The sequence below is a fragment of the Gopherus evgoodei genome, chromosome 9 (genome assembly GCF_007399415.2).
Source record: "Gopherus evgoodei ecotype Sinaloan lineage chromosome 9, rGopEvg1_v1.p, whole genome shotgun sequence".
NCBI classification, from domain to species: Eukaryota; Metazoa; Chordata; order Testudines; family Testudinidae; genus Gopherus; species Gopherus evgoodei.
Window position 1 is genome coordinate 1,213,632 of NC_044330.1, and position 26,488 is coordinate 1,240,119.

General features: G+C 54.5%; 1 protein-coding gene across 7 annotated transcripts in view; it reads left to right on the forward strand.

Moving 5' to 3' along the window:
- Positions 1-1,945: 1,945 nt before the first annotated feature.
- The window catches only part of XXYLT1 (xyloside xylosyltransferase 1), a 139,799-nt gene continuing 115,256 nt past the window's right edge, over positions 1,946-26,488 (forward strand). For 5 of the 7 annotated variants that reach the window (XR_004001990.1, XM_030575446.1, XM_030575445.1 and 2 more), the window contains exons 1-2: positions 1,946-2,285; positions 14,872-14,907. Coding sequence is in view for 6 of the 7 variants with exons in the window: in XM_030575446.1 (XP_030431306.1) it covers positions 1,953-2,285; positions 14,872-14,907 (369 nt within the window). In the remaining variant the exon portion in view is untranslated. The remainder of the gene's footprint in view (positions 2,286-14,871; positions 14,908-26,488) is intronic. The other 2 variants (XM_030575442.1, XM_030575444.1) reach the window with 1 other exon arrangement.

Sequence of the window (26,488 nt, forward strand, 5' to 3'; positions counted from 1 at the left end):
AGGCTAGAGGAAAATACATTGTTTTGCTGATGTTACAGTATTCTTGATCTTGTCTTTGAAATGTTCCCGCATCCCGATGCTTTGGATTAGGGAGCTGAACTTTGGCAGTGGAGGGGGTCTTTGTGTGAGGGAGGTGCCTTTTGTCTTCCCCATGGAAAACTACCCCAAATTGGCCAAGTTATAAGGCTTTGAAAAATGGCAGGTGTCACGTACTCTGCAGAGACTTCTTTGATTTTTTTTTTTGACAGCTGAAACCTCTGAAGATTGTGTCCTTTGCTGAGCATGCTGGAGTGTATCCCAGTGTGCGTGCTCTATGGTCAGAGAGGCACTGAATATGCTCTGGCAGGGTGGATTTCATAGAAATCAAATTGATTTAAATCACTAGTCAGGAAGGCTCTATTTAGTCATGGATTTCTACATATAAGTGCATTCTTGTTACAATACATATTCTTCACAACTCAGATGTAGGTTTCATTTTTAGAAGGTACAACCTATACATTTTTAAAGTGATTTATTTTGAAAACTTTTCAGATTAGTTTTACAGCTATGTCAGAAAATGAATGATTGGTTATTTCATTTACCAAAGGTCATTGAAGCTGATAGTTCACCTCCCAGTGACTTCATAAATATCTCTAAATCAACAGGGTAATCAATAGTATTTGGAGGATTTTCTTGCTGTGCTGTATTAGGAGGAGAACATCACCAGACACACACTTACATTTTAATTTAACTAAAACAACGTTGTGTATTCTGATTTTTTTCTTCCAACAGCAAACATATTTTAAAACAACCATATGCATTTTTAATCTAGTTAAATATTCAAGTTTTTTAAAACTAGGTTTGTTTGCTAAAATTGTTAACTAAAATAGTTAAATGAAATATTAAACAATAAAAAAACTAAAATGACTGAGGTCAATATGAGAAACTTAAAATATTGGTTTCTGCAGCAAACTCTGTCATCTTCATCTTCATGCTTGTTCATAATCTGGAAAAGAAAAATGAGCTTTCCTGCTTGTTTGGGTCCCAAATGATTTCTCAATTTGGAATGGAAGGCCAAAAGAAGAAAAATATTCTTTCTACCCCAGCAGACCAAGCTACTCCTGTTAAAAGTGAGATTATCACTTCCACAGTCTCTGAAGCCAAGTGCTTAAGTGACTTCCTTCATTTCACTGGCATGACTTTCTTTAAAACATCAATGAACCTACATTTCTGGAGTGGTTCTTACTGGGCCCTGGGCAGCACAGAATGGGGAGGAGGTGAGCAGCCCTCAGAGGTGAAAGAACAGGTTAAGGACTATTTAGAAAACCTGGACCAGCACAAGTCCATGGGTCCAGATCTAATGCATCAGAGGGTGGAAAGACAAATCCACAGTTTGAGAACTTCAAGGCTACGCATCCCTGCTGGTCTCTTCTAGCCTGAGCACTGCGTGCCCTGGGGTAGACAGACAGATTAATCTAATCCATCCAGCAAGCCCTGGGCCCCATACGCGTGGGTCCCTAATCTATGAACGGCCGGAACTCACTCACAAAACTCTCTGAAACCGGACACGGCTCTGGGGTCTCGCAGGACCCTATAACCCCTGTTCCGGGTGAGGCCCGGATAAGGGGCAGGACAGACCCCGGGGCGCAGAAGGTGAAGCCTGTGACGGGGTCAGGACCCGGCCCGGTCCAGAGGGGGCTTGGCCCGGACTCCGCGCGGCAGCGGCAGCGGCGCTGCTCTCAGCCGGCCTCTCGCGGGGGGGATCCCGGCCCCGCCCGGGCGCTAAGGGCCGGGCCGGGCCGGGCCGGGCTCGCCACTCCCCGGGTTCCGCTGCCGAACCCCAGGCTCGCTCCGGCCAGAGCCTGCAGGGCCCCGGGCTCGGCCTTTGTCCGGCCCGCCCCGAGCTCCGCCCGCCCGCCCCACGTGGCTCGGAGGCGGGGCCGCTGCCGCGCAGCCCGGCCGTGCCCGGAGCCATGGCCCGGCCTGGGGCCCCGCTCCTGCTCCTGGCCGCCGCGCTGGGCGCCTGCGCCTTCTACTACCTGGGCGCGGGGCGCGAGACCTTCTCCAGCGCCCCGGGCCCGGGCCCGGCCCCGCGCCGCTTCCACCTGCTGCTGATGTTCACCAAGGCGGCGCGGAGCTCGGCGCTGCAGGCCCGGGGCCAGGCTGCGCTGCGCTCCCTGCTGCGCCACGCGCGCTTCGCGCCGGGCCAGGTGCTGCACCTGCACTTCGTGAGCGAGCCGCGCAGCCGCGAGATCGCCCAGGGCCTGCTGCGCCCGCTGCTGCCGGGCCTCCCCTTCCAGTGCCAGGTAGGGCGCGCGGGGGGGGGGACAGCTGCGGCTGGTGCTGGGGGGGGACAGCGGCCCGAGGTGCAGGACACTGGGGGGGGGGCAGCCGTGCTGTTAAGGTTTTTTCCCCACTTTGAACTTTAGAGTTCAAGAAGTGGGGACCTGCATGATTACTTTTAAGCTTAATTACTAGCTTAAATTTGGTACGCTGCCACCAGCCAGAAGTCTGTGTCTGGCACACTTTCTGTTCCCCCAAAACCTCCCCTGGGGAACCCAAGACCCAAACCCATTGGGTCTTAAAACAAGGAGAAATTAACCACCCCCCCCCATTCTCCCCTCCCTGGGTTGCCTTGAGAGGCTACACAGATCCAAACTCCTTGGCTCTTAAAACAGAGAGGAATTAACCATCCCCCTCCTCTTCCCCCACCAATCCCTGGGGAGTTCAGACTCAATCCCTTGGATTCTAAAACAAGGAAAAATCAATCAGGTTCTTAAAAAGAAAGCTTTTAATTAAAGAAAAGGTAAAAATTATCTCTGTAAAATCAGGATGGAAAATACTTTACAGAGTATTCAGATTCATATAGACTAGAGGGACCCCCCCGCCATTCCCAGCCTGAGATTCAAAGTCACAGCAAACAGAGATAAAAATCCTTTCAGCAAAAACGCCATTTACAAGTTGAGGAAACAAACATAAGACTAATCCTCCTTGCCTGGCTATTACTATTTTGAAACATGAAAGACTGATTCAGAAAGATTGGGAAAGCCTGGGTGTACGCTCGTCCCTCTTAGCCCCAAGAGCGAACAACAAACAACCCAAAAAGCACAAACAAAGACTTCCCTCCACCAAGATTTGAAAGTATCTTGTCCCCCGACTGGTCCTCTGGTCAGGTGTCAGCCAGGTTCACTGAGCTTCTTAACCCTTTACAGGTAAAAGAGACATTAACCCTTAACTATCTGTTTATGACACGTGCCAAGCCTGGCGCCGAGGTGGCTTGGGTAGAAGCCCTGGGGCGAGGCCTGGGCCGGCCCTGCCCTGGCAATTGAGGGCTGGTACCCGAGTGCTGTTCCATGACACCATGTACCTCTCTTGGCAGATCCACAGGAGCTAGTGCCCTGCCACTCTCCCACCCAGGGCTTAGTCCTGGGTTCTTTGCCAGAGGTGCTGGCCAAAAGAGATGGGTGCCAGCTGCGTGAGGGGACGGTGCTGCACACCCAATAACGAGCAGTGACAGAGAGACCTTGCCCTGAGGGTGCGTCTACACTACGGGATTATTCCGATTTTACAGAAACCGTTTTTTTAAAAGATTGTATAAAGTCAAGTGCACGTGGCCACACTAAGCACATTAATTCGGCGGTGTGCGTCCATGTACCGAGGCTAGCGTCGATTTCCAGAGCTTTGCACTGTGGGTAGCTATCCCATAGCTGTCCCATAGTTCCCACAGTCTCCCCCTGCCCATTGGAATTCTGGGTTGAGATCCCAGTGCCTGATGGGGCAAAAAACATTGTCACAGGAGGTTCTAGGTACAGCCTCATCCTCCCTCCGCAGACAACCGATTCGTGCCTTTTTTCCTGGGTGAACCGTGCAGATGCCATAGCACGGCAAGCATGGAGCCTGCTCAGCTCAAGACAGCAGTCATGGACGTTGTAAACACCTCGCGCATTCTCGTGCAGTCTATGCTGAACCGGGACCTGCAAAGCCAGGCGAGGAGGAGGCGGCGGCTACGGCAGCGCGGCGACGAGAGTGATGAGGACATGGACGCAGAATTCTCTCAAACCGCGGGCCCCCGCGCTTTGGAGATCCTGCTGGTAATGGGGCAGGTTCTAGCCATTGAACGCTGATTTTGGGCCCGGGAAACAAGCACAGACTGGTGGGACCACATAGTGTTGCAGGTGCGAGATGATTCCCAGTGGCTGCGAAACTTTCACATGCGTAATTACACTTTCATGGAACTTTGTGACTTGCTTTCCCCTACCCTGAAATGCCAGAATACCAAGATGCGAGCAGCCCTCACAGTTGAGAAGCGAGTGGCAATAGCCTTCTAGAAGCTTGCAACACCAGACAGCTACCGGTCTGTCGGGAATCAATTTGGAGTGAGCAAATCTACTGTGGGGGCTGCTGTGATGCAAGTAGCCAAAGCAATCATTAAGCTGCTGCTACGAAAGGTTGTGACTCTGGGAAACGTGCAGGTCATAGTGGATGGCTTTGCTGCAATGGGATTCCCTAACTGTGGGGGGGCGATAGATGGAACCCATATCCCTATCTTGGCACAGGAGCACCAGGGCACCCAGTACGTAAACCGCAAGGGGTACTTTTCCATGGTGCTGCAAGCACTGGTGGATCACAAGGGACGTTTCACCAACATCCACGTGGGATGGCCAGGAAGGGTTCATGACGCTTGCGTCTTCAGGAACACTACTCTGTTTAAACGGCTGCAGCAAGGGAATGACTTCCCAGACCAGAAAATAACAGTTGGATGTTGAAATGCCTGTAGTTATCTGGGGGACCCAGCCTACCCCTTGATGCCATGGCTCATGAAGCCATACACAGGCAGCCTGGACAGTGGTCAACTACAGGCTGAGCAAGTGCAGAATGCTCGTAAATGTGCATTTGGACGTTTAAAGGCGCTGGCGCACATTACTGACTCGGTCAGACCTCAGCCAAACCAATGTCCCCATTGTTATTGCTGCTTGCTGTGTGCTCCACAATCTCTGTGAGAATAAGGGGGAGACCTTTATGGCGGGGTGGGAGGCTGAGGCAAATCACCTGGCCGCTGATTATGCGCAGCCAGACACCAGGGCGATTAGAAGAGCACACCAGGAAGTGGTGCGCATCAGAGAAGCTTTGAAAACGAGTTTCATCATGGGCCAGGGTACGGTGTGACTGCTGTGTTTGTTTCTCCTTGATGAACTCTCCCCCCCTCCTTGATTGAGTCATTCCCTGTAAGCCACCAGCTCCCCCCGCCCCCATTCGAACACAGCTTGCTTAAGGAAATAAAGTCATTCTCGTTTAAAAATCATGTATTCTTTATTAATTATAAAAAGAGGGAGAGAACTCACAAGGTAGCCTGGATGTGGTTTGGAAGGAGGATAGGAGGGAAGGAATAGGCCACTAAAAAAATTTCAAAATAATGACAGCCTTTTGGTTGGGCTGTCCACTGGGGTGGAGTGGGCAGGTGCATGGAGCCTCCCTCCCACGCGTTCTTACTTGTCCGGTGGATGAGGAGGCTAAGGAACATGGTGAGGGGGGAGGGCAGTTATACAGGGGCTGCATCGGCACTCTGTGACCCTGCTGCCATTCCTGAAGTTCCACCAGATGCCGGAGCATGTCCGTTTGATCACGCAGCAGCCCCAGCATTGCATCCCGCCACCGCTGATCTTCCTGCCGCCACCTCTCATCTCGAGCGTCCCTCCTGTCCTCACGGTCGTCCCTCCTGTCCTCACGGTCGTCCCTCCTGTCCTCACGGTCACTTTCCTGTACTTTTATACCACGTCCTTCCACTCGTTCAGATGAGCCCTTTCATTGCAGGTCACTTCCATGATTTCAGAGAACATTTCGTCTCACATCTTTTTTTTTCCGCCGCCTTATCTGAGATAGCCTTTGGGACGGAGGAGGGAGACTTGAAAAATTTGCAGCTGCAGGACGGAGGGAAAAAAGGGAGAGAAGTATTTAAAAAGATACATTTTACAGAACACGGTGAACAACACTATTCACCTTACAGCACATGTGATCACACTACAAGGTCGCATTTTGCATCTTAATATTGAGTGCCTGCGGCTCTGGTGTTAGAGATCTCACAGACGCAGGTCAGGGCATCAGAATTCGGCTTGCATGTGGCCATGGTAAGCCATTATCTTTCAGCTTCTGCAGCCTTCATAAACACAGTGCCCTCCTTTCCCAAATAGCAAGCAAAGCCTGTTGAGTGCTGCTTCTTTCCTGTTAACGTGCAGCACTAGAACCCACACCCCCCCCCCGACATCCAATTCTCTGGGATGATCGCTTTACCCCTCCTCCCACTGCATGGCTGGTATCATGGAAGATCACTGCTAATCACCCCCTTCCCCCACCACCACATGGCTGGTAGCAGGGAAGATCCCTGATAGCCAAACGCGAAAAAGCTCAGCGCTATTCCCCTCCCCCCCGCTTGGCTACGTGCAAGGAAGGATTTCTTTTAAGCCACAGGCAAACAGCCCAGTAGGAATGGCCATGTCTGTCCCCTTAATTAAATTCCCGTTTTTCTACCAGGATATCATGAACGATATCACTCTCCTGAGGATAACACAGCAAGATAAAGAACGGATGTTGCTTGATGTCACAGAGTGTGGGGGAGTCCAGCCCTGCACCCCTCTTCCTGGGACCCACAGTGACTTTTAGCCAGCCAGTAAAACAGAAGGTTTATTGGACAACAGGAACACCGGTTACAGCAGAGCTTGCAGGCACAGTCAGGACCCCTCCATCGAGTCCTTCTGGGCTTTCAGGGTGCTTGGATCCTAGCTAGGATACCCTGAATTCTCCCCATCCAGCCCCAAGCCCAAACTCCAACTGCTTCCCTCCTGCCACTCCCTTCCTTTGTCCTCCTTCCCGGGCAAAGGTGTTGACCTTTCCCCTCCCTTACCTAGCTCAGATTACAGGCTCCGGTATCGTCCATCCCCTAAAGTCCTCCCCTGCTCTCCCACTCCCCACACAGACAGTCCCTACTCCATCAGATCTCTCCCCCCTTCGAGACTGAACTGAGCAGGGTCACTCTGCCCAGTGACCTGGGGAAGTTCAGGGTCCCCTCTCTGGGACAACGCATCCGCTGTCAGGTTGGCACTTCCCTTCTCATGGACCACGTCCATGTCATAGTCCTGCAGGAGCAGGCTCCACCTCAGGAGCTTGGCGTTGGCTCCTTTCATCTGGTGCAGCCAGGTCAGGGGAGAGTGGTCGGTGTACACGGTGAAGTGTCGCCCAAAGAGATATGGCTCTAGCTTCTTAAGGGCCCACACCATGGCCAGGCATTCCTTCTCGATGGCCGCGTAGCTTTGTTCCCGGGGTAGCAGCTTCTTACTCAGGTACACAATGGGGTGTCTCTCCCCCTTTTCATCCTCCTGCATTAACACTGCTCCCAGTCCTGTGTCTGAGGCGTCGGTGAACACCATAAAGAGTTTGTCAAAATCTGGGTTTGCCAGAACTGGACCACTAACCAGAGCCTCCTTCAACGCCCGGAAAGCCTCCTGGCACTGCTCAGGCCAGATCACCTTGTCTGGCTTCCCCTTTTTGCACAGTTCAGTGATGGGGCCGGCTATGGCACTAAAGTGGGGCACGAACCTTCGATAGTACCCCGCCATCCCAATAAAGGCCTGGACCTGCTTTTTGGTTTGGGGAGCAGGCCAGTCTCTGATCACCTCCACCTTGGCTGGTTCTGGCTTTAGGCAGCCGCTCCCCACCCGATGGCCCAGGTAAGATACTTCAGCCATCCCCACCTTGCACTTCTCAGCCTTTACTGTTAACCCAGCCTTTCGGAGTCGGTCCAGGACTTGTTTAACCTGGGACGTGTGGTCCTCCCAGGTCTGGCTGAAGACGCAGATGTCGTCAATATACGCCACGGCAAAACTCTCCATCCCCCTCAGTAGCTGATCCACCAGGCGCTGGAAGGTGGCCGGTGCTCCCTTGAGGCCGAAGGGCAGGGTCAGAAACTCGTAGAGCCCCAGAGGGGTGATAAAGGCCGATTTCAGCCTGGCATCTGCGTCCAGCGGCACTTGCCAGTAGCCTTTGGTAAGATCCATGGTGGTGAGGTACCGAGCACCTCCCAGCTTGTCTAGGAGCTCGTCAGGCCTGGGCATAGGGTAGGCATCAGATACGGTGATGGCATTGAGCTTTCGATAATCCACACAGAACCGGATTGACCCATCCTTCTTGGGGACTAGCACCACTGGCGAGGCGCAAGGGCTGGAAGACGGCTGGATCACCCCCAAAGCCAGCATGTCCCTGACCTCTCTTTCAAGATCCTGGGCAGTTTTACCAGTGACCCGAAAAGGGGAGCATCTTATAGGGGGATGTGACCCGGTCTCCACCCGGTGGACAGTCAAATTAGTGCGTCCAGGCTGGTTGGAAAACAGCTGTCGGTATAGATGCAGCACCCCTCTGATCTCAGCGTGCTGGGCCAGGGTCAGCTGATCAGAGAGGGGAATCGCCTCCAGGGGGGAACCAGCTTTTGTCCCAGGGAATAGATCTACTAAGGGATCATCTCCCTGCCCCTCCCAATGTCCACACATGGCCAACACCACATTCCCCCTGTCAAAGTATGGTTTCATCATGTTCACATGGTACACCCGACGGTGATGTGCCCGGTTTGACAGCTCCACCACATAGTTTACCTCATTCAGTTGCTTGATAACCTTGAAGGGCCCTTCCCAGGTGGCCTGGAGTTTCTCCTCACGGGGATGAGAACCATCACCTGATCCCCGGTGGTGAAGGCACGGGCCCATGCCGTGCGGTCACACCAGACCTTCTGCTTCCTCTGGGCTCGGGCCAGATTCTCCTTGGCCTGGCCCATGAGCTCGGCAAGTCTTTCCCAGAAGGTCAGGACATACTCCACCACTGACTCTCCCTCGGGAGTGGCCTTCCCCTCCCATTCGTCCCTCATCAGGTCTAAGGGCCCCCTTACCCGCCTTCCATACAACAGTTCGAAAGGTGAAAACCCGGTAGATTCCTGGGGTACCTCCCTGTACGCGAACAAGTGAGGTAAGTACTTGTCCCAATTCTGCGGGTGCTGGTTTATAAATGTTTTTAGCATCATCTTCAGCGTCCCGTTGAACCTTTCTACCAGCCCGTTGGACTGGGGGTGATACGCTGAGGCCCAGTTGTGCTGGACCCCACATTTCTGCCATAAGGACCGGAGCAGGGCCGACATGAAGTTGGACCCCTGGTCCGTTAAGACCTCTTTGGGGAACCCCACCCGGCTGAAAATTGTCAGCAGCGCATCTGCCACTTTGTCTGCTTCGATAGAGGACAAGGCCACCGCCTCGGGGTAGCGAGTGGCAAAATGCACCACCACCAGGATGTATTTCTTCCCTGACCAGGTCGTCTTGCTGAGGGGTCCCACTATGTCCATGGCCACCTTCTGGAAAGATTCTTCTATGATGGGTAAAGGCCTCAAAGACGCTTTCCCCTTGTCCTGGGCCTTCCCCACCCTCTGGCAGGGGTCACAGGATTGGCAGTACTGTCGGACATGGGTAAAGATCCCAGGCCAGTAAAAGTTCTGTAGCAGCCTCTGCCTGGTGCGCCGGATTCCCTGGTGCCCTGCGAGAGGGATGTCATGAGCCAGGTACAACAGCTTGTGACGAAACTTCTGGGGAACCACCAGCTGCCTCCTGATCCCCCATGACTCTACTTCCCCTGGGGGAGCCCATTCTCGGTACAGGAACCCCTTCTCCCACAGGAACCTCTCCTTGCAACCTCTCCTCATGGTCTGTACCGCACTAAGGTCAGCCCGGTCCCTGTGCTTCCGCAAGGAGGGATCTTTCTGCAACTCGGCCTGGAACTCAGCAGCTGGGACAGGGATGGGGACTGGCTCTTTCTTGCTGGCTGGGTCTGAGGCCGCAGCCCCTCTGAACCGTGCCCCTGGGCGTTCCCCGCTCCCTGGGTTAGGGTCCTGCACCTCGGGTCGAGTACCTTCCCCGTTGTCGGGGTGCAGTGCCCTTTGCCGACTCTGACTACGAGTCACGACCAGGGCACTCTGGGTGTTACTAGGCCAGTCCTCGAGGTCCCCTCCCATTAACACGTCAGTGGGCAAATGTGGGTGTACCCCTATGTCCTTGGGGCCCTCCTTGGCCCCCCACTTCAGATGTACTCTCGCCACGGGCACCTTGAATGGGGTCCCGCCCACGCCCATCAGGGTCAGGTAGGTGTCGGGCATCATCCGATCTGAGGCCACCACCTCGGGCTGGGCCAGCGTCACCTCTGCGCCCATGTCCCAGTACCCAGTGACCTTCCTCCCATCCACTTCCAGGGGAACAATGCACTCCTTCTGGAGGGGCAGCCCCGCGCCCACCCGGTAAACCAAAAACCCGGAGCCTGGAGCATCCAGCCCCCCAGAGGAGCTGACCTGGGGACCTCCTCCCTCCTTCACAGGTGGTATGTTGCCAGCCCCCCTTTCCTGGGAATGTAGCCCCTCCTCCGATTGGGTTTTTACCCAGTCCACCCTCTGCGGGTTGGGTCTGCTTGGTCTGTCCCTGAGCTTGGGGCACTGGGCCCGTATGTGACCTCGTTGGCCACAGCGATAGCAGCCCATATCTCGTGGGTCCCCTTGAGTGGGTCGGAGGGACCTGCCGCTGGATGTTCCCCTTTTGGGGGGGTTCTCCATAGGACCCCGCTGGGAGGTCCCATGATGACTCTCTCTCTGCGTTGAGGCAGGCCTGCTCCTTCGAGACTCCTCCCTGCCATCCCCTGCCCGACTGTCCACAAATTGGTCAGCCAGCTGGCCTGCGTGCTGCGGGTTCTCCGGCTTCTGGTCCATCAACCACAGCCTCAAGTCGGACGGGCACTGCTCGTACAGGTGCTCCAGTATGAATAGGTCAAGCAGGTCCTCTTTAGTTTGGGCCCCAGCCGTCCACTTGCGGGCATACCCCTGCGCCCGGTTGACCAGTTGTAGGTATGTGACCTCACGGGTTTTGCGCTGGCTCCGGAACTTTTTCCGGTACATCTCAGGAGTCAGCCCAAACTCGCGGAGCAGGGCCTGTTTGAACAGTTCGTAGTCCCCTGCCTCCGCCCCTTTCAGTCGGCTGTACACCTCCACGGCTGTGGAGTCCAGTAAGGGGGTGAGAACTGCGATCCTGTCTGCAGGGTCAACCCGGTGCAGCTTGCAGGCATTCTCAAAGGCCGTCAGGAAGGTATCTATGTCCTCCCCCTCCTTACGCCGGGGCAGCAAGTGCTTATCAAAGCTCTTTGTAGGCTTGGGTCCTCCCTCACTCACCGCAGCCGGGGCCTCACTGCTCCTCAGCTGGGCCAGGTCCAGCTCATGTTTACGCTGGTTCTCCTTCTCCTCCCACTCATGTTTACCCTGGTTCTCCTTCTCCTCCAGCTCTTGCCTCTTTAACTCGAGCTCCTCCCGTCTCAGCTCCCTTTCATATTCCAGCCGCATCCGCTCCACGGATGCCAAGCGTCGCCGGGAGGATCCCCTGCTGGGGGATGAGCTTCGCCGGGAGGATCCCCTGCTGGCCAGGGGGGTCACGGTGCCCTCGGTATACACTGGGCTCCTCCTCGCCCTTCCCCTAGGCCTAGGAAGGGGGGGTCTCGGGAAGCCCTCGTCCGCCGGCTGACCACTCCCAGCAGTGCCTGCGCTGCAGCTGCCAGGCTGCTTCCCTCAGAGACAGGGCTCCATTCATTCATGCCATCTCCCTGCTCCAGCTGGGCAATCAGCTGGTCCTTGCTGAGCCTCCCCGGGTGCAGCCCCCTCTGCTTGCATAGCTCCAGCAGGTCGCACTTGCACCGCTTGGCATACATCTTCCTGCTGGCCACTCACAGGCCGGGGTGCCCGCCGCTCCCCACGGTTTCCAGGGGGACCCCTAGTGCACCAGCCCTTTTTGAGGTCACCACATCTTTGCCAGGGTTGAGCTGCAGAGTCCTCCACCCCTGGGACTGCTCACTGCAATCCCCCGGGGACCCTGTTACTGCAACGTTCTTCTCACTGGGCACACACTCCCAGGGGTTAATCACCCCTTCGTTTTACTGCTCCCCAGTCACTTACTACAGGAAGCGCCGTCCACGGGGTGCAGTATATCCCACCTCTGCCACCAGTTGTCACGGAGTGTGGGGAGTCCGGCCCTGCACCCCTCTTCCTGGGACCCACAGTGATTCTCAGCCAGCCAGTAAAACAGAAGGTTTATTGGACAACAGGAACACAGGTTACAGCAGAGCTTGCAGGCACAGTCAGGACCCCTCCATCGAGTCCTTCTGGGCTTTCAGGGTGCTTGGATTCTAGCTAGGATACCCTGAATTCCGCCCATCCAGCCCCAAGCCCAAACTCAAACTGCTTCCCTCCAGCCACTCCCTTCCTTTGTCCTCCTTCCCGGGCAAAGGTGTTGACCTTTCCCCTCCCTTACCTAGCTCAGGTTACAGGCTCCGGTATCGTCCATCCCCTAAAGTCCTCCCCTGCTCTCCCATTCCCCACACAGACAGCCCCTACTGCATCACACTTGAATGCCAGCAAACACCGGGACCATATGCAGCTAGACTTTGTCATGCAATGATACCAGATTATTTGCTACATGCATGGTTTGGTCAAGTGTCCTACCATGGAGGATGGAATAAGGCTGCCCTGCCCAGAAACCTTCTGCAAAGGCTCTTGGAGTACCTCCAGGAGAGTTTCATGGAGACGTCCCTGGAGGATTTCCGCTCCATCCCCAGACATGTTAACAGACTTTTCCAATAACTGTACTGGCCGTGAATGCATCCCAAGTCCTCAGGGCAAATCAATCATTAAAAAACGCTTGCTTTTTAACCATGTTTTATATTTACAAAGGTACACTCACCAGAGGTCCCTTCCATGGCTTCACTGTCTGGACTAGTGGCTTGGGAGGGCTGGGAGGTTAATTCCGTCTGGGTGAGAAAAAGCTCCTGGCTGTTGGGGCTAATGGAGTGCTGTGTGCTCTCTGCAAGCTCATCCTCTTCTTCCTCCTCCTCATCTTCCCCGTGCACAGAATTCTCAGGCATGGCTAAGATTACCTCCACCTCGGAATCCACGGACAAGGGTGGGGGTAATGGTGGCGGACCCCCTAGAATTCATGCAGCTCAGCGTAGAAGCGGCATGTTTTCGGCCCTGCCCCAGACCGTCCGTTTGCTTCTTTGGTTTTCTGGTAGACTTGTCTGAGCTCCTTAACATTCACACGGCATGGCACTGAGTCCCTGGTGTGGCCTCCCTGCATCATGGACATTTTTGCAAATGTTTTTTCATTTTCTCTTTTGGAAGGGAGTTCTGTTAGCACAGAATCTTCTCCCCATACAGCGATCAGATCCAGTACCTCCCGTGCGATCCATGCTGGAGCTCTTTTTCGATTCTCAGACTGCATAGTTACCTGTGCTGATGAGCTCTGCGTGGTCACCTGTGCTGATCAGAGCTCCACGCTGGGCAAACAGGAAATGAAATTCAAAAGTTCATGGGGCTTTTCCTGTCTACCTGGCCAGCGAATCCAACTCCAGATTGCTGTCCAGAGTGGTCACAATGGTGCACTGTGGGATAGCTCCCGGAGGCCAATACCGTCGAATTGCAGCCACACTAACCCTAATCTGAAATGGCAATACCGATTTGAGCATTACTCCCCTCGTCAGGGAGGAGTACAGATATCGATATTAAGAGTCCTTTATATCTGTATAAAGGGCTTTGTTGTGTGGACGGGTGCAGGGTTAATTCGATTTAAAGCTGCTAAATTTGGTATAAACGCGTACTGGTGACCAGGACACAGAGGAGTCTTCTCCTGAGTCCCAGCCAGGGAGTGCGTGGGCTCCTATCCCTTGGCTTTTTATTCATGTAACTCTGGAATTTCATGTTATCCTTATAAACGTTGAGTCTCCCTTTTAAATCCTGTAGCACTCTGGTCTCATGTGGCCGTGAGTTTGTCATAAACAGATGGCTAAGGGTTAATGTCTCTTTTACCTGTAAAGGGTTAAGAAGCTCAGTGAACCTGGCTGACACCTGACCAGAGGACCAATAGGGGGACAAGATACTTTCAAATCTTGGTGGAGGGAAGCCTGTGTTTGTGTTCTTTGTTTTGGTGGTTGTTCGCTGTTGGGACTAAGAGGGACCAGACATCAATCCAGGCTCTCCAAATCTTTCTGAATCAGTCTCTCATGTTTCAAACTTGTAAATAATTAGCCAGGCAAGACGTGTTAGTCTTATTTTTGTTTCCTCCACTTGTAAATGTTTCTTTTTGCTGGAAGGATTTTACCTCTGTTTGCTGTAACTTTGAACCTAAGGCTAGGGGAGGCCCCTCTGGTCTATAGGAATCTGATTACCCTGTAAAGCATTTTCCATCCTGATTTTACAGAGATAATTTTTACCTTTTTCTTTCTTTAATTAAAAGCTTTCTTTTTAAGAACCTGATTGATTTTTCCTTGTTTTAGAATCCAAGGGGATTGGATCTGGACTCACCAGGGATTGGTGGGGGAAAGGAGGGGGATGGTAAATTTCCCCTTGTGTTAAGATCCAAGGGGATTGGATCTGGACTCATCAGGGAATTGGTGAAGTCCCTCAAGGCAACCCAGGGAGGGGACGAAGTTTGGGGGGAACAGAGAGAGCTCCAGACACTGGAATTCTGGGTAGTGGCAGTGTTACCAGAGCTAAGCTAGTAATTAGGCTTAGAAGTGCCCATGCAGGTCCCCACATCTGTACCCTAAAGTTCAGAGTGAGGAAAGAAACCTTGACATGGTGAGCAGCGGTTGGATTTTTTTTTAGGAACCAAAAGTCAGTGGGATTTTTTTTTCTCTCCTTTCTAGCTGCTTGGAAAGCAGCCTGAGGGCAGAGGTGTTAAGTTTTTTAACAAGGGTCTTTGTTAAGAGGAGGCTTCAAGCTGTGAGCAAGCAGCCAGCAAAAGGAATTTACAAGCTGAATTGTTTTCTTTCATTCTACCTAAGGCCTTTCCCCAGCTCTGCCTCCCTCTACGTCCCCAGGTGAGTTCCCCAGCAGCCAGGTCTGTCTCTCTCTCCAGTCTGAGTGAGACTGCTCAGCTTCCGGCTGCCCTGGCCGCCTTATAAGGCCCAGTTGCTCAGTTTGGGGCGTGGCCCCAGCCACAGCCACTTCCGCCAATCAGCTGGGGGTTTGCTCCCTTCTGCAGCCCAGCCCCAGCCCTCTGCAGGGCTTTTCCAACCCCTTCCGGGCTGGAGCGGGTTGTCACCCAGCTACAGGCACCTGGTATTGGCCACTGTCGGAAGACAGGACACTGGGCTAGATGGACCTTGGGTCTGACCCCAGTATGGCCATTCTTATGTTCTTAACTCTCTTTAGTTTATGAACATCCTTCCTGAATTGTGGACACTAGAACTGGACGTAATATTCCAGCAGGGTTCTCCCCAGTACCAAATACGAGGTAAAATAACTTCTCTATTCCTACTCCAGATTCCCTTGTTTATGCGTCCAAGGATCGCATTAGCTCTTTTGGTCACACTGGGAATTCATGTCTAGCTGATTTCAACCCCCCTCCCTCCCAAGTCTTTGTCAGGGGTAGCTTCCAAGAACAGACTCCTCCCCCCCATCCAGTAAGCATGGCCTACATTCATTATTCCTAGCTGTGGACATTTACCGTAGCCGTATTAAATACCATCAGTGACGATTTTGTTTTCTTCCAGGCCATTGATAAAAATGGTAAATTGTGCAGGGTCAGGCACTGATCCCCAGGGGACCCTGCTAGAAACATGCCCACACCTCAGAGCTTTGATAGGCACCCGTGGTGCATGCAGGCTGCTGAGCAGCACAGACCCTGGGGTCGCTGACTTTGCACTGGGTGTTCTTATTGCTTCCACACTCAATTCGACTGATCCAGCTCATGTGCTGTGCTCGCCTCCTGTGAGGCTGGCTCCAGGTAGCGTCATCTGTCACTTGGCCCATCCTTAGAGAGTGAAAAACCTGGCAGTTGTGTGAGAAATGCCAGTGCAAAGGCAGACAAGCCTGAAAGGCTGAGCTCGGTGGAGAGGAGTTTGAAATGTAGCTAGAGAAACCTTTAAAAAGCCAGGTAAAATCTTAGCAAACAGGGAAGGGTCACAGAGAACTCAGAGGGGAACCAGGCAGGGACAATAGCTACTCCTGGGGGCATTCTGCGCCAAAAATTAAAAATTCTGTGCACAATATTTTAAAATTCTGCAAATTTTATTTGTAAAAATAGCACTATATAATTACACCAATTTCAATTATTTTGATAATTTCTTTCAAAATACCTGTCAGCAAGTATGTCTGTAACAAGGCAGTCATACACAAAAACTCCCCCAGGAGTAGAAACTCCTATGACATCCCAGGTCCTGTTTCTCTGCCCCTGTTGATTACTGATTACTCTCGCCCCTCGCTCCACCAGTATGGTCACAAGGTGCCCGTTATCTACCGGGTAATGAGCGTTGGGATAGGGCGGAGGCTCGATCACTGGATGTCCTCGGGAGGGGTGACAAGTGCCCCGAAGGTAGCAATGGGGATAACGCAAACAATCAGTCGTGGGCTTAAAATTGAGGGTTTATTAAATGGGTCACAGGTGAGGATAAGGAACAACTCAATACTAGTTACAACTTGGGCTTACAGTATAATACCAGAACAAATAATAAAAATACTGCAATTACAAACAGAAGCTGACCCTGGTACCTCTCTAGGTCCCAGTAGTTATCCAGGTCCTTCCAAGGGTTAGTAAGGTTGCTGTTGGTGCTATTATTAAGCATAAATGCAATTACTCGTCTAAATAAAAGCAAAATGCAATAAGACAACTAAAGCTTGCCGTGAGACTCCGGCTTACAACACGATCACAGATTCAGTTAGCTAACAAAAATAGCAAAATCAGTAGCTAGGCATACTCACACACACAAACCACAAAAGTTTCATTATCACCGGCAAACGGGTAGGCTCCTTAAAACACGCGGCCGAGGGAGTCCTCGAGTTGATCAGGCTCGGTTTCGGGAACAGCTTTCTGCGTCTCTCCCTGTCCACTGCTTACACGGTGGGCAATTTATAAGGGTAATGACGTGTCCAATTTTTTGGCCAGGTTTCTCCTAATTAGGAGATTTACAGGTGCCTCGTTACCACCCTCGGGGGGGAGGGGGTTCCTGGAAATGGCTGACCACAAAATTTGCCTAGCCCCAACGGAAACTTTCGGAAATGTTTCTCGCTTGAGTACGTGCAGGCTCGTTTCCTGAACATGGAGACCAGGGCAAAAGCTGCTTAAAGCTGCAGCACTAACATAGGCACTAACACCCCTTCCCCACTAATCCAGACATTCACACTCCGCCACCCCCAGAGTCCAGCCCCTGACCCAGACACTTGCAGACCCTACTTCCCAGAGCCCAGCCATGGCCCCCTTCCCCCCCATGCAGACACTCGCAAACCCTATCCTCCTAGAGCCCAGGGATCCAGAGGGAGAAACAGCCTCATGCTGGGTCCCAGGCTTGCAGGGAGTTTCCTGGGCGCTGGCACCTTCTTCCTTCAGGGTGTGCTGGGATCTGCAAGTACTGGGGACCCTCCAGTTTCTTCCCCTGGTCTTGTCTTCTGTTTGCGACCTGGGCTGTTTCCCTAGTGGCCACCGACATCTCTGCAGCCCATTTCTGTTTGGAAAAAAGGAAATTCTGCACAGACAACATTAATTTCTGTAAAATTCTGCATTGGGCAGTTGTGCAAAATTTCCCCCAGGAGTAAATAGCATCAGGCAGTAGGGACTGCGCCTAATTAGTCATGGCCATAAAGGCACAGGAGAGAAAAATGAAGCTAGCAGAAAAGGTTTAAAGATGAGCCGACATTTGTGCAGGACGGGGGTTCACAGGAGCAAGGTGTGGCCTTGCCCTCACACTAGCATTACTGGGTCGCTCGACATCTCAGGCTGGAAGCTCTTCGGGGCAGGGCCTGTGCACCCGGCCCAACGGGTCCCTGTTCTCTGGCGTGAGACGTGGAATCCCTCGGCTGGCAGTCGCAGAGGCTGTGAGTACCACGTGAGACCCAGGACCAGATCAGCAGCCTGCACTGGATGGGGTGTCAGACACGCAGACGTGGGAGAAGTTCCCCGGGACGCCAGGCTGCTGGGAAGGTACCATCCTTGCTGCCCGGCAGCAGGTGGCACTGGTGCACTGTGAGGCTGCACAGCAGAGCTGCAGGGCAGCCAGAAAGGAGCCAGAGGAGTTTATTGCAAAATATCTCGGTGGCTGGGTAGAAGGCCCCTGCGAGTGCCAGGCCTCTCCCCTCCAGCTGCTTCTTCCACTGCCCTGGCTCTGCTCTATTTTTGGAGGTTTTGCTGGATTTTTATTGTTTGTTTCTGTTGAAAGGTCTGGAGGGCGAGCGTTTCCTGCCGCCCCCGTGCTGCCAGCTCTGCCCTGTCACCAGGATACTGCTGACGATGCTGCTTTCTCCACAGTGCCGCGCTCCCATTCTGGAGCTGCAGGGCTGGTGTCCCGTCCCTGTCAGCGTGCAGCTCCCTCGGCTGCAGTCCAGCTGGGCGTCTCTGCTGCACACCTGTGTCTGCCACTTGGGGGTCAGCCAGAGCCTGCTCCACACCCTCGCTTGGCTGCCCTGCCAGTGGCTGATGCCTGTGTTGTGCTGACTCTCGGTGCAAATGCAGGGCAGCACAAGCAAAAGGGGTTCTCGTTTGGCTCTCTCTGGCTGCGCTTTGTGCCAGGGCGGGCGGGAGACTGGGCAGCTGGCCCTGTGGGTGCAGGCAGCTGTTTGGTGAGAGTTAGGATTATGCCTGGGCATGTTATGAGCTGGGACCCATGGATATGCCCACGCTGGTGGGAGTGGCACTGCCTTTCTCCCTTTCCTGTCCCCTGCTTGTCCCCTTCCACTCTCTAACCCCGTTCCACCTCTCCTCGGCTGCCCCATTTCACCCTCCACCTTTATGCCTCCCGTCCTGATAGTTTGCCCACCGTGGGCTGCACCACCGTGTGCAGTGTCAGTGCGTCCCTCCAGCGGAGGGCGAGGCGGGCGTCGGCAGCCCACGCATGCCCTGCCCTGGTTGGGGAGCTCATTTCCAAACCGCGGTGGTGAGGGGACAGTGTCAGTGGCACAAATGGCCAATCCTAGCCAGGGCAGGTGGAGAAGGGATGCCAGAGCATTGGAGCATCGGGGCTGGGCGGCATATGCCAAGCCCAGGCCCTGTCCTGGAAGGAAGGTACACAGAGCCCAGGAGCGGCAGCCTTCTGTTGAAGTGACCGTATCGCCCTGCATCCCGTCCCACCGTCACCCTAGAGCAGCCATGGCTGAGACCAGCTGTGCTCCCGTTGGATGGGCTTATTGTGCGCTGCAGCCGGCCGGAGGTGGTTTCTGCATTCCCAGCAGCTGTGATTGGTCCTTGCTGCCGACTCGGCCAAAGCGCGTTTCCCGTGACTCAATGAGTCAGGGTCTGACCCTGGGCAAACCCCCTTCGCAGAGCAGTGCTCTGCAGCATCCAGAGGGGGGCGCTGTTCACTCAGGAACAGGGGCTGGCAAAGACCCTGCCAGCTCCATCCTCTGAGCACCCCAAAGGCCGTTAGCAGCTCCACTGGTACCAGGGATTCCTGTCTGGTCTCGCCATCCCAGAACCCGGCCGGCTTCCTACCACACTGCCATTCACCAACAGCACTTGCTGCTCTGTTTAACCTAAATCCCTTCTGGCCTGGGAGCAGCCCCCTCTCCCTTGGCGTTTGAGAGTGTGGCCTGTCTGGGATCCAGCAGCTCTAGTGAAACCCAAGTCTCGTGGCCAGCATGCTGCCAGCCGTAGGGTGCTCTGAAGCCAGCCGTGTATTACATGAACAGCACGTGTGTGTGAGCACGATAGCTCTGCACACGCCACTGCCCACAAGTTTACATATGGGCTACTGGACACTGCTCAGTTAATTGTGGTAACCACCCCTATTATTCTTCTGCCTGCTGGCAAATCGTGCTCCCCTGTGATCTCAGAGGCCAGACCCAAACTGGGCAGATCTGCCCCATCCAGAGTGTCCATGTGTGAAATTAAAGTGCAATGCCATATGCTCTATGACTCCAGCCCTGCATCCCTTACTAGTGCACCCGGGGGGAGGCGGGGGGGCAGGTTTGTTTCATTCACCTCTGCATTGCAGTGAGTTGTCTTCGCCAGCTGTCAGTTCGGTTCGGCAGGTCCCTTCCCCAGCTGGGATTGTGATAGCAGACACCCTGTGCCATGGGCCAAGTTCTCACTGGATGTTTCTTATCATGAGACCGGCTAGCATCCTTCAGGGAGTGCTGCCTGCTGATGGGTTAGCAGAGCTTTATTTGAGAAGAAAAAGCTGATGTGAAAGCTGCAGAGCGGTGCTTGTCTTTGTCTCCTCCCGGCAGTTCTGTGCAGAGGGGCAGACATGCACCTGTGTTGGACTTAACAATGACCCAATGAACCATTCCCACGTCTTGTAATCAGTTACCCATTTTCTAATTGCCAGAGCTATTTTTGCTTTAAAACAGAGCTTGTTCTCCAAGCCTATCACAGAGAAGCATCATTGTGGTCCTACGTTTGTTACCAGCTGTGCTGCTTGCTGGCTTCTCGGCCTTGGGCAGATAACTTCCTCTCTCTCACCTTTGCTTTTCCCATCTGTAACATGTGGATAATAACTCCCTTACTGCAGAGATCAGCACTGAACCAGAGTGGAGCATTCTCTGCCTCCTCCTGTGGGCTGGTCCTGCAGCGAAGCTATGCCGATCTGTCTGTAGTGCTAGCTTTATGCCATCGCTGCGAAGCTGATTGGCAGAGGGGGTGGGAGAAGAGCTGGGATAAAGTAGAAATGGAAGCTGGGTTTTAGTGGGAGTGCATAGAAAGGGTCTCTTCTCTGTGTGGGTGGTATGTTTATTAAAAGCTGTTTGCACAGGAAACCCACAGCTACACTTTCCTCAAGTCCTAAACGAACTCAGTCGGATTTTGCACCAGGGATTTACTGAACGCTGCAGCACAGACAAATAATGAAATACAAAACTACAGCAGATGAACTGCTGTGCCCAAATCTGTGCTAAGGAGAGGGAAAAGGGCCCTTGAAAGATCAGCATAGCTCCTCTGGGGGAGAAAGCCCCCCCAGCTGCGTTCTGCGGTGCAGAAGTGCCCGTGGTAATTAAAAGCACATGCCAAATGCAGTTATTTTCCCATCTGTTTTTGGCAATGCTCCTTGTGACGGCTGGAGCTTCAGAGTCTGTTTTCCAGTAGCTTTGCCCATTGCTGTTTGGCTTTGCGTGCGTTTCCAGGGCAGCTGGAATCCACACGGTCCTCTCTGCTGCAGTCTGTCCCAGCTCAGTGCTGATGAGCCCAGGAAGGGAGACCCCAGGCGGTGCTGTACGGCTCCAGAGGAGGCAGACCCCAGGCCCTAACTATGGTCTGTGGCAGATGTAACCGGGCTGGAGGCAGTAAGGCCGGTGTGCTGGTGGGGGAGCACATCTGTCCTTCGAGACCCACCTGGCAGCTCCCCTCTGGCTGGACGCTGCAGAACGCTGCTTTAGACACAGCGGGGTAGGGCGGAGCTGGGATGCTGTGAGGCTGGGCTGGTGTGTTACAGCTGAGCCTGGGGCCCCGCTGCACATGGAGCTGTACATGCAGAGTGAGAGACGCCCATCTGAGGAGCTCACCGCCTAGGGTAAGGAGGGGGAAGGGAGTGTGACGCAGGGCTTGACTTCACAGCACAGCTGACCCGGGCTCCTAGTCGGGGTCTGTCCCTAACCCAGCTCCCATCCACACCCAAAGTTCTCACCTGGGCTAGCTGGCCCCTCCAGGGCTGATAACCTGGCCACTTGGCAGTGAAGACATGGCTAGCCACTCCAGGCTGGTGGTTCTCCAGAAAACCAGGCCCTGTCCTGGAAGGAAGGTACACGGAGCCCAGGAGCGACAGCCTTCTGTTGAAGTGACCGTATCGCCCTGCATCCCATCCCACCATCACCCTAGAGCAGCCATGGCTGAGACCAGCTGTGTTCCCATTGGATGTGCTTATTGTGCGCTTCCCACAATTCCCCCTTCCCTCGCTGCGTCTGAACTCTTCCCACATGCCCCCTTTCCTCAGTGAACACGGACAAGTTCTCTGTCAGTTAGCTGGGAAAATGTCTGAGTGGCTCAGCTTTCCACAGTGCGAGGAGCCCTGGGGAGTCCTAGCAACACAGAGGGGGCCATGCAGCCCACGTGAGGACACGCTACACGGGTGGGCTGGTCACCCCCGGGCGAGGCTAACCCATTGCTCAGACCCGGTGCCATTGGCCGAGTTACCTCAGCAGGGCGGCCCCAGGCAGGTTCCAGGCAGCATGGCAGTGTGCCCCGGGCAGAGCCGGGGTTTGTGTTGTGTTATCCTCTGGGATCAGCCAGAAAGCCAGGGTGAGGGTCGTGCAGCGCAGCTGGAGCAGTTGAGGCGAAGTGCCCAGGCCATTCAGCAAAGAGGAGAGCATGGCCAGAGCATGGGGACACCAGCCACGTAACATCATCTGTGGCCAAAGGTCCCTGCTGGTCCCTGCCCCCTCTCCAGCCCCCCGCTTCCTCCCAACCTTCTTCTGCCAGTCTCAGTTCCTCTGGGCCCTGGAGCCTCTCTTTGCTGAGACCCAGAAGTGGGGGTGCTGTGACCCCAGCCTCTTCTCCCCCACATCCCATTGCAGCTTATCCTTCACACTCAGCTCTCTGGGGTTCCTGCCGTACGCCCAGCCAGCTCCCCTGTGGAGAGCTGTGTGTGAACGTGACACTTCGTCCTCATTCAGGAGCTGCACATGGGTTTGGCAGGCGAGAGGGCACCTTGTTTCTGTTAGAACAGAGTCCCAGTCATTATAGATGGAGGAGACATGAACCCCCACTCCCCTAGCAGAAGGGATTCCTCCCTGCTGGTTCAGAGTGTGCTGGGCATTCCCGTTAAGCCACCCAAGCCGGGAGCTTGCACCATTTCTCGGGGGTCTGGAGCGTTCGCTGTCAAGGTGATGCCCTGGGGATCAGTATCCGCCGACGCCTGGCAGTAGAGATGGAGATGGGCCATACTTCTGCCTGTGCTGAAATACGGGTGCCCAGAGCTGGCTGGAGGGCAGAGGGGGAATGTCACACGCACAGCGAAGAACTCGGGACTGTCCCAGTGAGGGGTGCCGCTGGCCTGTACATTCCTCGCTGCAGAATCATAGAATCGGAATATCAGGGTTGGACAGGACCTCAGGAGATATCTAGTCCCACCCGCTGCTCAAAGCCGGACCAGTCCCTAACTAAATCATCCCAGCCAGGGCTTTGTCAAGCCAGGCCTTAAAAACCTCTAAGGAAGGAGATTCCACCACCTCCCTAGGGAACCCATTCCAGTGCTTCACCACCCTCCTAGTGAAATAGTGTTTCCTAATATCCAACCTAAACCTGCCCCAGTGCAACTTGAGACCATTAGTCCTTGTTCTGTCTTCTGCCACCACTGAGAACAGCCGAGCTCCATCCTCTTTGGAACCCCCTTCAGGTAGTTGAAGGCTGGTATCAAATCCCCGCTCGTCTCTTCTGCAGACTGAATAAGCCCAGTTCTCTCAGCCTCTCCTCATAAATCATGTGCTCCAGCCCCCTGATCATTTTCGTTGCCTCCGCTGGACTCTTTCCAATTTGTCCAAATCCCTTCTGTAGCAGGGGGACCAAAACTGGACGCAGTACTCCAGATATGGCCTCACCAGTGCCGAACAGATGGGAATGATCACATCCCTCGATCTGCTGGCAATGCTCCTCCTACTGCAGCCCAATATGCCATTGGCTTGTTGACAACAAGGGCACACTGCTGACTCATATCCAGCTTCTCGTCCACTGTAACCCCCAGGTCCTTTTCTTCAGAACTGCTGCCTAGCCACTCAATCCCCACGCTGTAGTAGTGCATGGGATTCTTCCGTCCTAAGTGCAGGACTCTGCATTTGTCCTTTTTGAACCTCAGATTTCTTTTGTCCCAATCTTTCAATTTGTCTAGGTCACTCTGGACCCGATCCCTACCCTCCAGCGTATCTACCTCTCCCCCAGCGTAGTTTCATCCTCGAACTTGCTGAGGGTTCCATCCATCCCATCATCCAGATCATTAATGAAGATGATGAACAAAACCGGCCCCAGGACGGCCCCCGGGGGCACTCCGCTTGATACCGGCTGCCAACTAGACATGGAGTGGTTGATCACTACCCTTTGAGCCCAACGATTTATCCAGCTTTGTATCCATCCAATCCATACTTATTTAACTTGCTGGCAAGAATACCGTGGGAGACCATATCAAAAGCTTTCCTAAAGCTAAGATGTATCACGTCCACTGCTTTCCCCAGAGTCAGTTATCTCATCATAGAAGGCAATCGGGTTGGTCAGGCATGACTTGCCCAGTGACTCCTCATCACGCCCCTTGTCACGCCCAATTCCCCTGCAGCCTGGGGCCCGCGTCCCCTCTCCTGCCGAGGGAGGCTGCTGGGGGTGCGATGTTACTCATGACTCAGGCCCTCAGTGCTCATTCCCCCTCAAACGCTTGTGGAGAGTTTTCCTGCCTCCCTCCTCTGCTGATCTTTGTGCAGCCAGGCTTTGCCATTTAGGGCTAGAGCTCAGGCCTGGTCCCACTGTTGGCAATGGGGCAGGGTGAATAGATGTTAAGGCCAGAAAGGGGGGGACCCTTACAGTCAGTCTGATCCCTGCTTCCCATGGGCCAGAGAACCCCCCAGGCCCGGCCTCCTGGTTGAGCATGGGTAACGACTGCAAGTGATGGAGAATCCACCACGCCACTGGTTAATTTTGCTCATTGTGAAACAACCTGCCCCTCACTGGGACTCTAACCGTGTCTGTGGCAATGTCTGCGGCTGGCCAGCCTCTCCAGGACCCTTCTGCTCCCGCAGCCCTGGTGCTGTGTGTCTGACTGACTCACGAGCGCCCTCTCTAGGTCAGGGCTGTGGACGTTGGTTCCTCGGGTGATGGTACTCTGACCTCGCTGAAAAGGGGAGTGTGGGGTGTCACCGGATGTCCCGAGGCTCCTGGTGCTGGTGCCATTAGCTCTAGAATGAGAGTGAGTTGTCTGGAGCGAGATGCTGATGTGCTGCGTCTTCCCTGGCTATCATAGAACCCCCGTGCCCACGACCCGGACAGCCCCGTGCACAGAGATCAGGTGGCCACAAAACCGGGCTCTCTGGGCTGTGAGAGCCCGCCTGGGGCAGTAAATGCTCTGAGGAAGGGGAACGTGGATAAAGGATTTCTCCGTTGTTTGTGCAGCATCTCTGAGTTAGCGATGTTGTGCAGAGGAGTCCGGTGAGATGGTGGCAGAGGGTCGTGGAGCTGATGTGGCCTCCCTTGCAGTGCATACTGGACCTTGCCTTCCCTGGCGCTCCCCATCCATGGAGGCCCTTCTGTGCACTGGGGATCCCTTCACCTGACGTACCTGCTTTGCTAATGCTGGCTCAGCTCCCCGCTTTGGGAGCCCTGGCAGCGGGCCGTGCAGTGTTGAGCACCACGCCCTCAAAGCATGCTCAGAGAGACCTAGTTGCTGCAGTTCTCTGGGGCACCAGCCGTGGCTGGCTCTGTTGTGGTGCGTTTGTGTTTCTGTGGCACTGGTCACCCCACACCTCGACGTCCTGGCCCATCCCGTCTCTGTGGGCGGGAGACGCTCCATGGAGGGCTCCTCCCATCGGTGAAGGGTTCTTTGACCCAGCCCGTCTGAGTGTGAGGGGAGTTGCAGATGCCAGTGGGAGGCTCTGCCGGCACCAGCCTGAAGAGGACCCATTTGTCCTCGCACTGGCACTGTGTCCCGGGCCACTTGAACCCGCTTTTATTCCTCTTGCTCTGTTTCTGGCCAAGCTCTGCTGCTGGTTTCCACATCTCTGGATGCAGCAGCCTCCACCCCGGTGCGTGGCGCTGGGTGGTCTTGGCTTGTTTTGACAGAGCGTGAACCCTGAGGGGAGCAGAATTTCCCTTTTCCACCCAGGCCCTGTGCACCTGGCCCCTGGCTCGGCACGCAGAGGCATTTATCAGGGACTGCCCAGAGCGTGATTTGCTAGCGTAGCGGTGTGGTGGAAGCGCTGCTGCTGGCTTTGTTAATGACGAGGAAGTGGCTGTAAAGGGGCAGAGGTAACGTGAGGCACTAACTCAGAGCAGCAGCTTTCCCTTCTGTGGCAGGGCGGGGAGCCCCGCATCTCGGGCACAGTGAGCCTGCGCAGGGCCAGGCAGTGGCTCCCAGGCAGGCGGGAGCAGCCCAGGGCTGATGGTGATCTCTGGGTTGGTGGGATTGCCTCAGGCAGGGCTGAGTTGTGATCGCAGCCCCATAGGCACGCCCAGTTATCACGTCTCACCCTCCCCCAGCCCGACCCGCTCAGAACATAGACCATGTGCTCTCGGGGGCTGGCGTTCGCTGGGGGCTCTGATGCGGGGGGGGTTCTCGAGCTGCTGCTCCATCATGAATGTTTGAGACCAGGGCTCTTGCAACCCGTGAATGTCTGCTTGATAGCGCCCCTCCCTGGCCTGGGCTGTAACAGCAGCTCAGAGCCAGACAGGGATTACGGTGGGCACTCCTGGTTCCAAGCAGGTGCACAGACCAGGAGAGTTCTCCTTGCCCCAGCCCACCCTCCATAGCACGGCCTGGGAAGTTTCCTGTGTGTGGTTCTATTGGA